The sequence below is a fragment of the Seriola dumerili genome, unplaced genomic scaffold (assembly GCF_002260705.1).
Source record: "Seriola dumerili isolate Sdu_G_001 unplaced genomic scaffold, Sdu_1.0 BDQW01000468.1, whole genome shotgun sequence".
Classification (NCBI taxonomy): domain Eukaryota; kingdom Metazoa; phylum Chordata; class Actinopteri; order Carangiformes; family Carangidae; genus Seriola; species Seriola dumerili.
The window spans coordinates 542,215-555,757 of record NW_019174723.1 but is presented as its reverse complement, the minus strand read 5'-3'; the positions used below and the strand labels follow the sequence as shown (position 1 = coordinate 555,757).

General features: G+C 39.3%; 1 protein-coding gene across 1 annotated transcript; it reads left to right on the top strand.

The window, feature by feature from the left end:
• Nucleotides 1-2,026: 2,026 nt before the first annotated feature.
• nt5dc2 (5'-nucleotidase domain containing 2) lies at nt 2,027-11,838 on the top strand. The gene is made up of 14 exons (XM_022763294.1): nt 2,027-2,474; nt 4,625-4,809; nt 4,902-4,976; nt 5,089-5,144; nt 5,397-5,490; nt 6,361-6,489; nt 7,150-7,210; nt 7,302-7,404; nt 7,499-7,600; nt 7,758-7,839; nt 8,052-8,138; nt 9,245-9,385; nt 9,962-10,026; nt 11,222-11,838. The coding sequence occupies exons 1-14, from the start codon at nt 2,096-2,098 to the stop codon at nt 11,481-11,483; spliced, it is 1,821 nt and encodes a 606-aa protein (XP_022619015.1). The 5' UTR covers nt 2,027-2,095; the 3' UTR covers nt 11,484-11,838.
• Nucleotides 11,839-13,543: the final 1,705 nt, after the last annotated feature.

The window sequence follows — 13,543 nt, the reverse complement described above, 5'->3', positions numbered from 1 at the left end:
TAATGGTTGGTTAACAAGTGGTGGCTACCAGTCTACAAGAAGAAAAATCAAAATGAAGATCCCTACTGCACATTTTAAATGGGCTTTGTTGTTCAGAGTCATATAAATGTGACTCAGCTGAGCAGTTTGATGACTAATAACAGAATTTCCATCCTGGATAGCTAAACTGTGACACAACCAGATTATCGGATGGCATGGGGTGAGGACATGATTAAACTTGCGCAAATCTATGATTCATTTTTTTTGGGGGGGGGGGTTGTTTTTTTCAATCCACTGCAGATAATCTATTCTAATCTAAAGATACAGGCCCACAAAATAATAAAAACAGCACTCTGTACATGGATACAAGAGCCATCTTTTACACATTTAAAATTTTAAAACAAAAAGTAATCAGACTTAAATTGCAGGTAAACAAAGCAAAGAATTAACCAAGTGCAACACAATGCAAAGTTAATAATCACTCAAAGTATAACCTCTTGTCTGAAATATTTACAGCAAATATTGAAGCCCAAAATGACTTCTAAATTTCTCCAAAGTATTTAGAGACATCAGACTATCAAGCTTCTTTGTCTGTTGTAGAGCAATTCCTTGAGCATGGAATAATGTATTTTTCAGCAGACCTTCCAAGGTTAGTATTTACTTGGGCCTGTGTCTGCAACCAGAAGATAGAGCAGGTTTGATAAACTCCAGAGCTCCAGTCAGAAGTTAAGATAAATATAACAGCAGTCTATTTAGAAACCTTTGGCCATGAAGTATGTGTTCTTACACATTGCTTTTTAACTTTGTCAGTTCATACACATATTTAATAAAGGTTTCATGAAGAATGACAATTTTCAAAATTTCCAAATAGAGACATTTCATTGTTCTTGATTTAGATGGGAACATTTTGTTTTATCCACTGAAACTAGTTTTAGTACTTATGGCAATTCAAAATGTCAACTGAGAGTGTTGGAAGTCAATGAGAAGCAACTAAGGGATATATCACATTCAGGAATTTGCTGAGGATCCCAAGATTTCTCGTGTTGACAAAATGGCTTTAGCATATCTTCTTTTAGAATTTCTAGTACAGGCTACCAGGTACTACAACTACCCACTAAAGCTCTGTTTTTCTTGTGTGTTTCATAGAGTTAGATGAATGATGGTTGATGTGTGAGGGTTTTTAAAATCTGATCTGGTTGGTTTATTTATTTTTTTTTTTTTATAAAAACAAAGGTCTTGAGTATCTCAAAGACCACCTTCATAGGATTGTGGGAATTTATGCCCATCACACTAGAACTCCTGTTGTTGAGGTTGACTATTAACATGGGCACTTATCCTTCAGGTTCTGTGGAATTGGAATTTTGTAACCATTACACATTAAAATAAGTAACCAGTACAATTAATAAAAAAACGTGTGTGATTTAATGTCCTGTTTCTCACAGTGGTGGAAAGTATATTTGACTAAATGTACTACTACTTTACTTGAGTATCTCCTTTTTTTATTACTTATACTCCATTACATTTCAGAGACAACTATTGTTGTTTTCACTCCATTAAATTCAACTTGCATCTTTAGTTACTAGTTACTTTAAAGATTTTCCAGGAAAACATGTTCATAAAATTTTATGCATTGGTAGAGATTAATCTATCAAGGAGTAGATGAAGTAGAGTAGTTCCATCATGAGCCACTGCTAAAGTAAAATGCTATAAACACTCACAGTATGGTACTCACAATATAACACACACAGGGACTCTTTCTGCACTGAGTATTTTTACTTTTGAATACATTTTGCTAAACTTTCTTAAATACTTTTACTTTGTTACTTCGTACTTTGTAACTTCAATGCAGGACTTATACTTGTAATGGAGTATTTTTTACAATGTGTTATTGAAAACAAAGAAGAAAACACTCGTCCCATGTAAATAGGTATCCGTTATGATCACAGATATCACTATTATAATTGTTTACAGGAACTACAGACCCTCCCCTTTAAACCCTGGGGCGTGGTTACGATGGGCGTGGCTACATTGAAGACAAGGGCATGTTTTCATGCGGTCATCAGAGACGGTCTGCCGCTGCAGCAGTTTTTGAACGTGTTTACTTTATGCAGTAGAAATGTCTTTGAAGACAGTGGGCACAGCTTTGAGCCGCACTCTGTGGACTGGAGGAAATAGGACTCCTCCTGTTGCTAGAGCCACTAAAGTTAACAGACTTTCTACCTCAAGCAGGGTGCCTGGAGGAAGACAGCAGGGCACCGAAAAAACAAAAGAGCAAAGTTGCGGCTCGGACCCAGACAGGCCGGGTGACGACGTGCAGCCACTCAGCGAGTCTCCTCACAGATGTACGACTGGGGAGAAGAAGAGATCCAAGGAGCCTGTGCGCGCTCCTGGTGTTACCGGTGTAAGAAGGCGCTCATACACTTGCACCGCAGCTCCGGTGGACCAGAAGTCCTACCTGTGGGCTCGTTACAATGACATGAAACGGCTGGTTCACGGTAAGCAGAGGTTGCCCCCTCCTCTTGTTCCCAAGTCCCCCCCCATTCAGCAGCAGCATGTGAGGCCATCCACGTCACCATGGCTCCCTGTTCGCAGCACCAGTGGTGTTTAGCCGTTAGAGAGAAACATTTTGTTCATCTGGGGTTTCTTGTGCTCATTCTGTTTGCGAAGAGCATAGTCGATAGAGAGATGGCACATGAATGCTGTCGGTTTTAAGAAGTGTGAGCAGTTTTAATACGACGACAAGTCAGCAACAAGACAGGATGAAGTCTTCCTCTGTTTCGACGTCAAACAGCCCAAACTCACGTTAGCTTTCGACAAACACTACCTTGTAGGATACGTCGCAGTCGTTGCCAGCAGTTAATTTATCTTATTCTGAAAGAAGTCAGGTTCAGCAGTTCACCAGTTTAGTATCATTGCAAGTCATGTCATCCACATTTGACAGAAAGTTGAGGAGTTAGCTGTTTTGACATAGCAGCTAGTTGGCTACTTAGCCAAATGACAGTTTCCTGCAAAATGAAACGTCGAAAATACAGGACTTTTATTTGAAACATAAAGTGTGATCAAACTTCATAACAGCATTAAGTTAAATGGTGTCAAGTTGCTTACTGAACAGATGACATTGCAAAACTGTTCTCTGAGTTGGTTGTTGTTGTTGTTGTTGTTGTTTTTGTTGTTGTTGTTCTGTTCATATGGCCCAGCTCTACTTTTAGTGTTTTTACAGTTGTGGAAGAAATAATCAGGTTCTTATCACGATCATCAAGATAAGCATAAATACTTGTACAACTTAAATAAAAGTAAACAAAGCAAATAATTAAAATATAGTGGGGTCCAAAAGTCTGAGACCACAGAAAGTGGTCTCAGTACTTAAAAGTATCAAAAATAGAAGTTCTTACTATGCAGCAAAGTGGACCCTTTATTGCCATTATGATGTGTGAATTTTATTATTACTGATGCATTGTCATTCATCAACAGCATTTTAATGTTGTAAGTGGTTGAGGAGCTCATTTAGCTACTTTCTATACACTTAGATGTTTAATGTGTAACAATGCATGAACATTTGTAAACGTATCATGTGTTTTAATGTAACATCTTAGTCTGTAAAGTTAGTATTAAATATATCTGTAGGATAAATGTAGTGGAGTAAAAAGCACAATATTTTCATCTGAAATATTGTGGAGAGGAAATAAAAAAATGCGTACTTGGTTGCATTTCACCACTGGTTATGTTGTATATTCGTTTTCACTTTTCATTCTGCACTTTTTTTCTCCTTTAGTATTCATATGAAAGTTTTTCTCTGAATAAACTGCCAAAGTGCAAAGCATGAATTCTCCACCAATGGGTTTTAATTAAAGCTGTTCTTGCACTTTCGGTTAGACAAGTAATTTCATAGGTCTACGCTTTTGAAATGCGACTCAGCATGGAAAACAGAGGTATTTCCAGCAGCAGAGGCTGCAGGGAAACTAATCACCGGGTTGGTACATGCATGTCTGCTGTCCAGCTGCAGCCCTCATTGAACAGTCCCAGGACAGAAGGCCATGGCCCACTTTTTCCTATAGACAGTGACATTGTCCTGCGCTCATATTCCAGCCAGGGTATTAGAGACTCCAGACACAGATTGTGAACTGTTTGTTTAATCTGTGTCCATGTCTTTGCTGCGTGGCTGTTATCAAAATAGCGGCTTATAAAACTGACAAAGTAAATAATGACAATGACCTCTACTACAAGGGGTAATGAATGTTCTGCTTCCCATTCAGCTATACAGTTTATTAAATACTGTTGATTTTAGGTCTGGACAAAATGTTCTTTTTGGATCAACTCAGTTCAATGCAGAGTCAGTTGCCATCGTAGGAGCGCACATTATGCAACCTCCGGTTAGCCTGCCAGCCTCTCTAGATTGAAAACAGCCGTAGAATGACTTCTTTCCTCTGTAGAAGTGCGTAATCAGCAGGTTTCATCATAACACGGATTTTCTTTTACATTAAAATATGAGTCAGACAATGTGAATGGCCTAATCCTTAGTTACCTCAAATAAAAGTTTTGTCCCCTCATTTCGCTTACTCACTGGTATCTGTCTGATGTGATCTGTATTTGACTTGTATTGGGTTCATTTGAATGAGGGTGTCCCCATCTGCTCTCCCTGGCTCAGACCTGATCCCACCAGGTGCGTGTAACCTCCTTAACTCCTCCACCATCTACGCCAACAACGAGGTCAACCTGGCTGAAGTGGACATCTACGGCTTTGACTACGACTACACGCTGGCTCTGTACTCCAACGCACTCAACACAATGATCTACAACACAGCCAGAAGCTTCCTGATTGAACACTTCAAGGTGTGTTGTGCACTAGTTCCATCAAGCCTGTTGGAATCACAGCTGCTTTTAGATTCAGATGAACTCACATACTTTGTCCTCCTGCTTGTCAGTACCCTGAGGACATCTCCAAATATGATTACATCCCCAACTTTGCTGCTCGGGGTCTTCACTATGACATCCAAAAGGTAAATTCTTTTAAATCACAAACGCCCCATTGCAGGAAGAGAAGTGTTTACATTTTCCTGAAGAGATAGTCACAACTGAAACCCCTTTTTTTTTTTTTAAATCTTACAAAAGGGTCTTCTGATGAAGATAGATGCCTTCCATTACATCCAGCCAGGAACAGTGTATCGGTAAGAGGTTGATGCTGTGCTGAAAACTAGTCGGCTACACCGAAATGCTACCCACCAAACAATCATGACCATAACCTTTAATTGTTGGTTTGGATCCATATGTGCTACATTCATTTTATTCAGCTTCTTTATCTAAATCCCTGCTGCTGCTGCTGCTGCTGCTGCTGTGAGCAAAATCACTAGTTGCACTGTCTGATAGTGTTATGTGTGCTTCTAAGCTGTAGTGCATTCATTCATGTTGGATGTTTCCAGGGGCCTGAGCCCGGTGCCAGATGAGGAGGTCCTCCAGCTCTTTGGGGGGACTTACCATGTCCCCCTGCAGCAGGACAGTGGCTTCTATGGAAAGGTGAGGTGGATGGGTTTTAATTTTTGCAGAAACTATATCAGATATGTAAAATATCAGTGACTTTGAATGTTTGTAAGGTGGAGAGTGCTGCCTGACATTTATCACAGTTATTGCACTCTGCTCTCAGATATTTTCTGAATGTTTGTTTTTGGTTTGGCACAGATGAGAAAGACCTTCTTAACACTGAGGGCCCAGCACATCTGTTATAATCTCATCTGACCGCTCTCAAACAGGGACGTAGTTCAGGATTAAATCTGTAACCGTCCACAGAGATTTCAAATGTCAGGCTTTGCTTGGCTTTACTATTATATAAATCCCAATGGTGAAGTTTGTAATCTCATTTGTTCCGTTGTCGTCATGAATCAGCTCAAAGGCAGTGTTCCACTCCCTAAAAAACTGACCATGTTAACTCTGTGTCCAACAAACTTGTTTGTTTTTAAGTTAAGGCTTTTTACAAGTTGTACCCAAACAATTAGGAAAAGCACAACTCTCTATTGAGTCTGACGGTCACAAAGGGGAATCTGGCCTGTTTCCTAATTAGGAGCATTTTGGGGTCAGATGTTTTGAACATAATGGTTTTTGGTTTGTCAGGTCTTTTAAGTGTTTTCATGCAGCGGGAAGTATGCCTCTCCTTCTTCTAATCCTCCTTGAAGCAGTCCCATTAAAAATAATTTTGGCGTGGCTCTAATCTGATCTGGGGACTTGGCTTAGTGGGTAGAAGTTGTAGTGAAAATGTTTTTAAATGTGATTAAGAAGTCATTCAAAAGAGCAGAGAGGCACAATAAATGTTCCTTTTACCAGCCTTTACTGCCTCCCCTCTGAGACGAGCAGGAGTATTTATCAAGCATTAAAATATATTTTCTATCACAGGGACCAAAGGTGAAGCAGTTCATGGACATCTTCTCCATCCCCGAGATGACTCTCTTGGCTGTGGCGAATGATTTTTTCATCACCAATGACATTGAATATGATCCGGTTCACCTCTTCAAGGACGTCTCAGTGAGTGTGCCCCCTGTCTCTCACACTGTTTAATGTTACACTCCCATGTTTTTAGTTCTGTCCTCACCCTGTAGCTCACACTGAGAAACAAACAGACCTAGTTTATTACACAGTTTTCACATACTGTGATTCTTCAGCTGGAGTCTCGCGAATCTGCTGAGCTCAGTTAAAAGCTTGCAAAGGACTGTCATGGGTAGAACAAAGAACAATAACTGCCTCTCCTCTTGGTGCTGAGGTTTCCAGTTACGGGGCTCTACAGCGTGCAGTGCTGGGAACTTACTTTTGAAATATAATAGAAACTTTTTACTGAAAAGAATATATTCGGATGTAATTGCCTTTGTAATCACCTACATCTTGATTAGCAACTGTAATTTAATCACATTTTTTTTCTTTAACTGTAACAGATTACAATTACACTTATTTTGTAATTTAATTACATACCCCTGTTACATGTAACTAGTTCATCATAATATATGAAATCTTGACGCCAGGTTCTTCAGCATTTTCACATAATTATTTCTGAGCAACTTTAGTTGGGAACTAACTCTCAGCAAAAAATGCTCTTGATGTTAGATTGGGCAAAGTACCGTGAAAGTGTTGAATAACACAGATCTGCTATGAAAAACTTTTACCTCTGTCTAACACTTATTTAATCCCCAGGAAGCAATTGGCATGGTTCACCTCAAAGGCTACATGTACAAATGGGTCATGCAAGATCTGAGTAAGAAATCTATTTCTTATTACTGTCGACTCTGAATATTGTCTCACGTTCAATGACATTATCGTTTAGACTTCCTTCCATTTCTTCATAGATAAGTTCATTCTGAGAGGAGAGGAAACAGATGCTGTTTTACACCGACTGGTCAATCAAGGAAAGAAACTCTTCCTCATCACCAACAGCCCCTTTAGCTTTGTGTAAGTCTGATCTAAGGTCACTCTGACGCATAATGAGAGAAAACAGTTCTACTGCAGTCTGTTACACCAGTGTGTTTTTTTTTTCTGTCCACAGGGATAAAGGGATGATTCACATGGTGGGAAAAAACTGGAGAGACTTCTTTGACGTTGTCATTGTACAGGCAGACAAACCTCACTTCTTCACGGACTGTATCAAGTGAGTAAATGTTTTGGAGAAAGAAACTGATGAAGAAATAAGTTGGAAAAAGTCCAAAAGTCAAAACTTAGCAGAGCTCAACAATCACATCACACTCGATACATTCACTTCAGTTTCTTGGTTTGGAGAACAATCTCTGACATTGTTACTCTTACAGACCTTTCAGACTCCTGGATGGTAATGGAGACCTTCGCTGGGAAAAGATAAAAAGTTTGGACAAAGGGAAGATCTACAAACAGGTCTGTGTTACTGTCTGACTCCTCTGAAAACAAAGTTTCCTTATGTTCGAGCCTCCTCCTGGTCCTTTAATCCTAAGCCTTTTTTCTCTCCTTAGTTGATAGCTGTGTTTATACATGTTATAAGTGTTCCATGTTTTTACTTGTTGTATTCTGTGTCTTGATGAACTAAAGAGGAGAGCCGGTGGTGTGTGGTTTTTTCTTTTGTGTTGCAGGGAAACCTGTTTGACTTTCTTAGACTGACAGGCTGGCGAGGATCAAAAGTTCTTTACTTCGGAGACCATCTTTATAGTGACTTGGCTGTAAGTGTCAAACACAATTCTGAAAATTTCTGTTGTGGTATTTGGGTGTGGCCAGAGGGCGCTGCAGGGTGAACATTTCAGACACCAGATGGCAGTACAGACTGCCTGATATTGTTTCAGAAATGTAGAACAAAAGACATAGATTAACGACTTAAAAGCATGTATGTTCTTGAAGTACATTTTTGTGTCTAATCAGCAAGGAAAGCAAGGCAAGGGAACTTTATTTGTACAGCACAGGCAGAGTTTTTTTTACATAAAGCAAAGAAATGCATTAGAACAACATTTAACAACAAAGAAAACATAATAAAATCAGTCAAAACAGAGTTAAATGAGATGTAAATACATATAAATCTTAATTAACCATAAATGCAAATAGACAAATATGATAATAGACCAAAGATATAATCCACAGTGCAGTAGTAAAATGTAATAGCCGAGTTTTTAAATTAGATTAAAAAAATGTGTGGAGCACAGTAACTGAAAAAAAACTTCACAGTTTTTACATCTGAGTTGAATTTATTTTGGCTCAAGGTTGTTAAGTGATTTATAAACCAGCAGTAACACAGTCTATTCTTGAACTAACTGTTTCACTCATGAAGACATCCAGAGTGGGTGAAATGTAAACTGCCTGGTGATGAAATGTGTTCCTGCTCAGTAGATTTGATGTTTCTCCTCAGGCACATTAAATAAATATGCAGTCTAAGAGGGCTGACTGGTAATGCATCCCACCATAGGAACCAAATATGTTGCTATGGCTAAACCCCACCCCGGTAGTTTTCTGCTGTTTCTCTCTTAAATAAAGGTACTGTATGTAAAGTCTGTACACTTCACACACTGTATAAAGTTTCTCCCCAGCCCTCGACCTCATCTGGAAGCACGGCTTACTTATTTTAACCTTAGTGCTGACAGAAGATGCTGTGCTACTTGGTCTGTCTGGAATCTTTTGTTATGCACATGCAAACTTGTAAAAAGCCAGTTAGAAACCGGGTTAATTGTACGCATGAAAATCTAGCAAGGATTTCTTTTTAGAAATCGGCTGACAGGAGAAAGTTGACTGTAACCTGGTTACTTAAGCACATGTAAACACGTTTCACACTTTATTGCAGGACCTGATGTTGCGACATGGCTGGCGTACGGCAGCCATAGTACCTGAGCTGGAGCAGGAAACCAAAGTGGTGAGCACAGACCGGTATGCTCAGAACCTCACCTGGCTGCAGGCTCTGACCGGCCTGATGGAGCGTCTACAGGTGAGGAGTTAAGCCCAGGATTGTTCAGAGTTTTTATCATGGGCAAAAAAAAAAATAATAATAACAATGATGACACAGCAAAAAAGAATTGTCAGAGTTTTAACCAACACCAATCCAAATGTGTTCAGGGTAAAAGACTGTTGTTGACCTGCAGTTACTCATGTTTGCTAAACCTAAGATTGCTACATGAACTGACGGCAAAGCACAATCTGCACTGATGTTTGGTTCCAGCTATTTGTAATCTGGCTCTTTACTGGTATGATGACATGTTGACACAACAGGATGTCAAAAATGATCCATTTACTAAACTGCTTCTGAGTCCATGTAACTCATGTTTACAAGCCTCTGTTGGCCTGTAACTGGGTCGTGTGATTGAACAAAGTACAAAAATACAGCAAAAACAACCTTTCACTGTTGTTTACACCAAAGACTACAAACTGTGTGTTCACACCTTTTAAAGTGAGGATCAGATTATTCTTTGTATATGTATGAATAAATACTAGGTTTTCCATTAAATCTGAGTGTAGTGCAGTAGCTCTTGATGTGTTCATAGTGTTGTTTTTTTCATTATCTTAGACACATCGGGACCTGGACTCTAAACAAGTTTTTCAGGAATGGCAGAAAGAAAGAGAAGAACTCAGGTGAGTGTCATGAGGTGCCTTCCACTTAATGCGCACCTCTGACTTATCATGATGTGTGCTGGACTTAAAACAATGCATGCTGGTTAGATGTTTTGTCCGATTTTGGCCTGCGTGGCAGAGCGTCACCATGTCACATGACATTAAAACCTCATGGGAGTAAGACGGATGGAGTTTTCTGAGTCGGGCGTTGCTGTCAGAAGCACCTCTGTGATGACAGGATGTTGCCCTGATTGACTTACGGCTTCATTGACATGCATGATGTGTTCTACATTTTTATTCAAAGCACTTCAGATCCTTTATCTCTCCCAAGGGGATGCAATTTATTTGATCTCCTCCTTGTGGCAGCTTGTTTTTTACTTAAGGGCACCGACACTATAATTTTAATTACCACCAAGAGAGCTGTAAAAACAGTTTAGTTCAGGAGTTTGTTGTTGTAAAATAAGTAATGCCTTTGTGGGTCATATTTTTATATGTTAGATTTCTTTCTGCAAGATCAACCATTGTTGTGACCTCTCTGACGCAACGGGAAATAGAATGTGTCCAACTTGACGGCAGTCTTTTTATACTCCACCCCGTCCAGTCATGGGCAGTTTCGTTGACCCTCAAGTCAGCTGCAGTTGAAAACAAACTGATCTATTATGTTAATCTCTCACTCAATCTTCAGCACCTCCCAGTGAACCCAGTGACCCTGCTGTTATCATGTATATACTGTGGAACATTCATTAAGCACTCGGCTTAAGTAAAGTTCTTAGGTGCTCGTACTTTACTCGAGCTTTACTTTGTTACTTTGTACTTTGACTCCTCCATATTTATTTGACAGCTATAGTTACTTGTTACACTGTGGACTAAGAGTTTATCCTACAGGCCTATAATGAGCATAAAGTATTTATGCTGTTTGATTAAATTAAACTACCCAACTGTATATAAAACAGTTAGAATTAACTTCACCTCGACCAGCTGCAACATTCAAATGCTGTTTACATGTTCATGCATCAGTAATGATAGTTGAAGAACATATAATAATGCAGTCAGAGGCCATTCTGCTGGCATTATTTACTCTTGAATCCAAGACATTAACTTGTTAACTTTGTGTTGTTGCTGCTGTTACTTAACTAAAAGATCTCCATCACTAGGTATATGACTGCAGTCATACTTAAAATCATATTAACTTTCACCCTAAATCTTTCTGTCTCAGGGTAATGACAAAGAACTTGTTCAACCCTCAGTTTGGCAGCATCTTCAGAACATGCCACAACCCCACCTACTTCTCCAGACGTCTGTGTCGTTTCTCAGATGTCTACATGGCCTCCCTGAGCTGTCTTTTGAACTATGACCTCTCGTACACTTTCTACCCCCGCCGCACCCCTCTGCAGCACGAGGCTCCTCTGTGGATGGATCAGCTTTGCACAGGCTGCATGAAGACACCTTTTCTGGAGGAGATGTCTCACATACGATGAGAGCTGTGCTCTCCTCAGTGACTGATAGGATTTCATATTTTAGGCCTGGTGAACACTTGAGATAGATTGAGGATTTGTCTCATATAGCAGGGTTTCTTTGTTGCCAAGAGGGTGCTCAACATCTCCTTCTACAGAGCTAAGCAATCCTGTTCCACGTAGTGACCCACTTACCCAGTGAATTCACTAGAGGGTGCTGTAGAATTATCTGCTGTCTGGATAGCATGCAATTCAGTTAAACATGTGGTACAAGACTGACAGACACTCTGATTTCTCCCTCAGTCAAAGTGTTATGGAACTGCTGATCAATATTGAGCTACAGTCGCACAAATACAACAAATAAAGAATTAAAATCTGATATCATTTTGTGTTGATCTTTTACTAACCCAATTATACTGTACACATCACACTTTTATGTAAACGTAAGGAAGTTACATGGAAGCAAGTTACTTCAACATCACTGAATCATGAATAGAATCAGTACAACCTGAGCCTGAGACTAACCTTCAGTTATTAATTAAATACATCTTATGAGTTGTGCATATTTTCTTAGTCAGATTTCCTTGCGTTTATTTCATTGGGGGTTTGGTTGCTAGGCAGCGCAGCATCCATTCATCACCACTGTACTCAGCATCACATCATCATCAACTCATTCACTCCCAGCCGCCGGACTGAAGACGACAGCCAAGGTACTGTACTCTCTGCATGCTACAACCCGGGGGTTTGGCCACTGATATGTTCATGTAGAATGGTTGTTATTATGTGACTGTGGTGTACGGTAGTTGCTGCTCAATTCAAACCGCTGGAGCTGAGACAGTATCGCGGTCTTGATTAAGTTTTTAATGAGCTGTCCCGCGCAGGGATCGTTTGTGTAGCTACTGCTTAGCATTGCAGTGAGTCCAGTTTCGCTACATAGGCGCTTGTGTTGTTTGAAACGCTGTATTTTTGATGAGGCTAATTATTAATAAACACATCGCTCTCGACGCATGAAGTCACTCGATAATGTGTTGGTTGTTGCGTGGCAGAAGTCTTTGTTGTCGTCCCTTTGTGCATCTTTACTCCCACACTGCACTGTGACATCCAAAAGTTTGACTGCACGAGTCGCCATTCCAATCATGGTCTTTACAAGTCAGCTGTGAAGTTTTTTGTTTTTTTTCAAATTTGCATTTTATTGAAGAAAAAAATCCTTGTGTTTTCCATAATGTGTTTCTGCAGATGTGTCACATGTGGCCCTTTTTCACCTCTTTTTCAATAAGTATGGCTGAGTAATGTTTCACTCTTTACAAATTCTCATATCTGCATGTTGAAGTTCACAGTTTTATGTCTAAATAAAAGATAAGTTACATTCATAGGTCCATATATATATATATATATATTACTTCTAGATAAAGAGCCCTCAAGTGACATTAGCCAACACATTATTTTATATATTTATATATATAAATATAAATGTTTGTATATGTATACAAAAAATATAAAGTACATACGTATTAAATGATTAAATAAATGATTAAAACTTAGATCATTGGGCCTGTATTATTAAATGCAATTTCATCATCAGGGAGTTTTATTGGAGTTCATTTTTATTTCATAATAGTACAGAATAAAAAGGATTCTGAAATAAAAGATTTCCAGAATCCTTTTTTTAAGTGTCATACTTTTATTTCAAACTGTTTCATTACACTTTCATGACATTCAAGTCTTATTTCATAATGTCACTTTTTATGACAGTTGCTGCTGTCTGCAGCTCCTGCAGCTGTGCCTTCAGTTTATGATGATTATGATTTTTTTTTTTTTTTACCACTGTTTGACATTCAGTGATTAACTGCACCTCAACAAGGTTTTTAGAGCTGTGTGACCTTTGATGGCAGAGTGACATTTTCTGTCAATTTAAGTCATGCACACTATTGATCCATTCCTGGTGAACATGAGACAGTTTTCCTCTGGGGACTCGCAGGACGTCCTGTTTCCTTAGCAAAGCCCTGAGGTTGTGTTGTTTGACCCTCAAGCATGAGTAATAGACTGCATCTTTCTGCCCGTCATCACCTCTTCTGGTATACTGC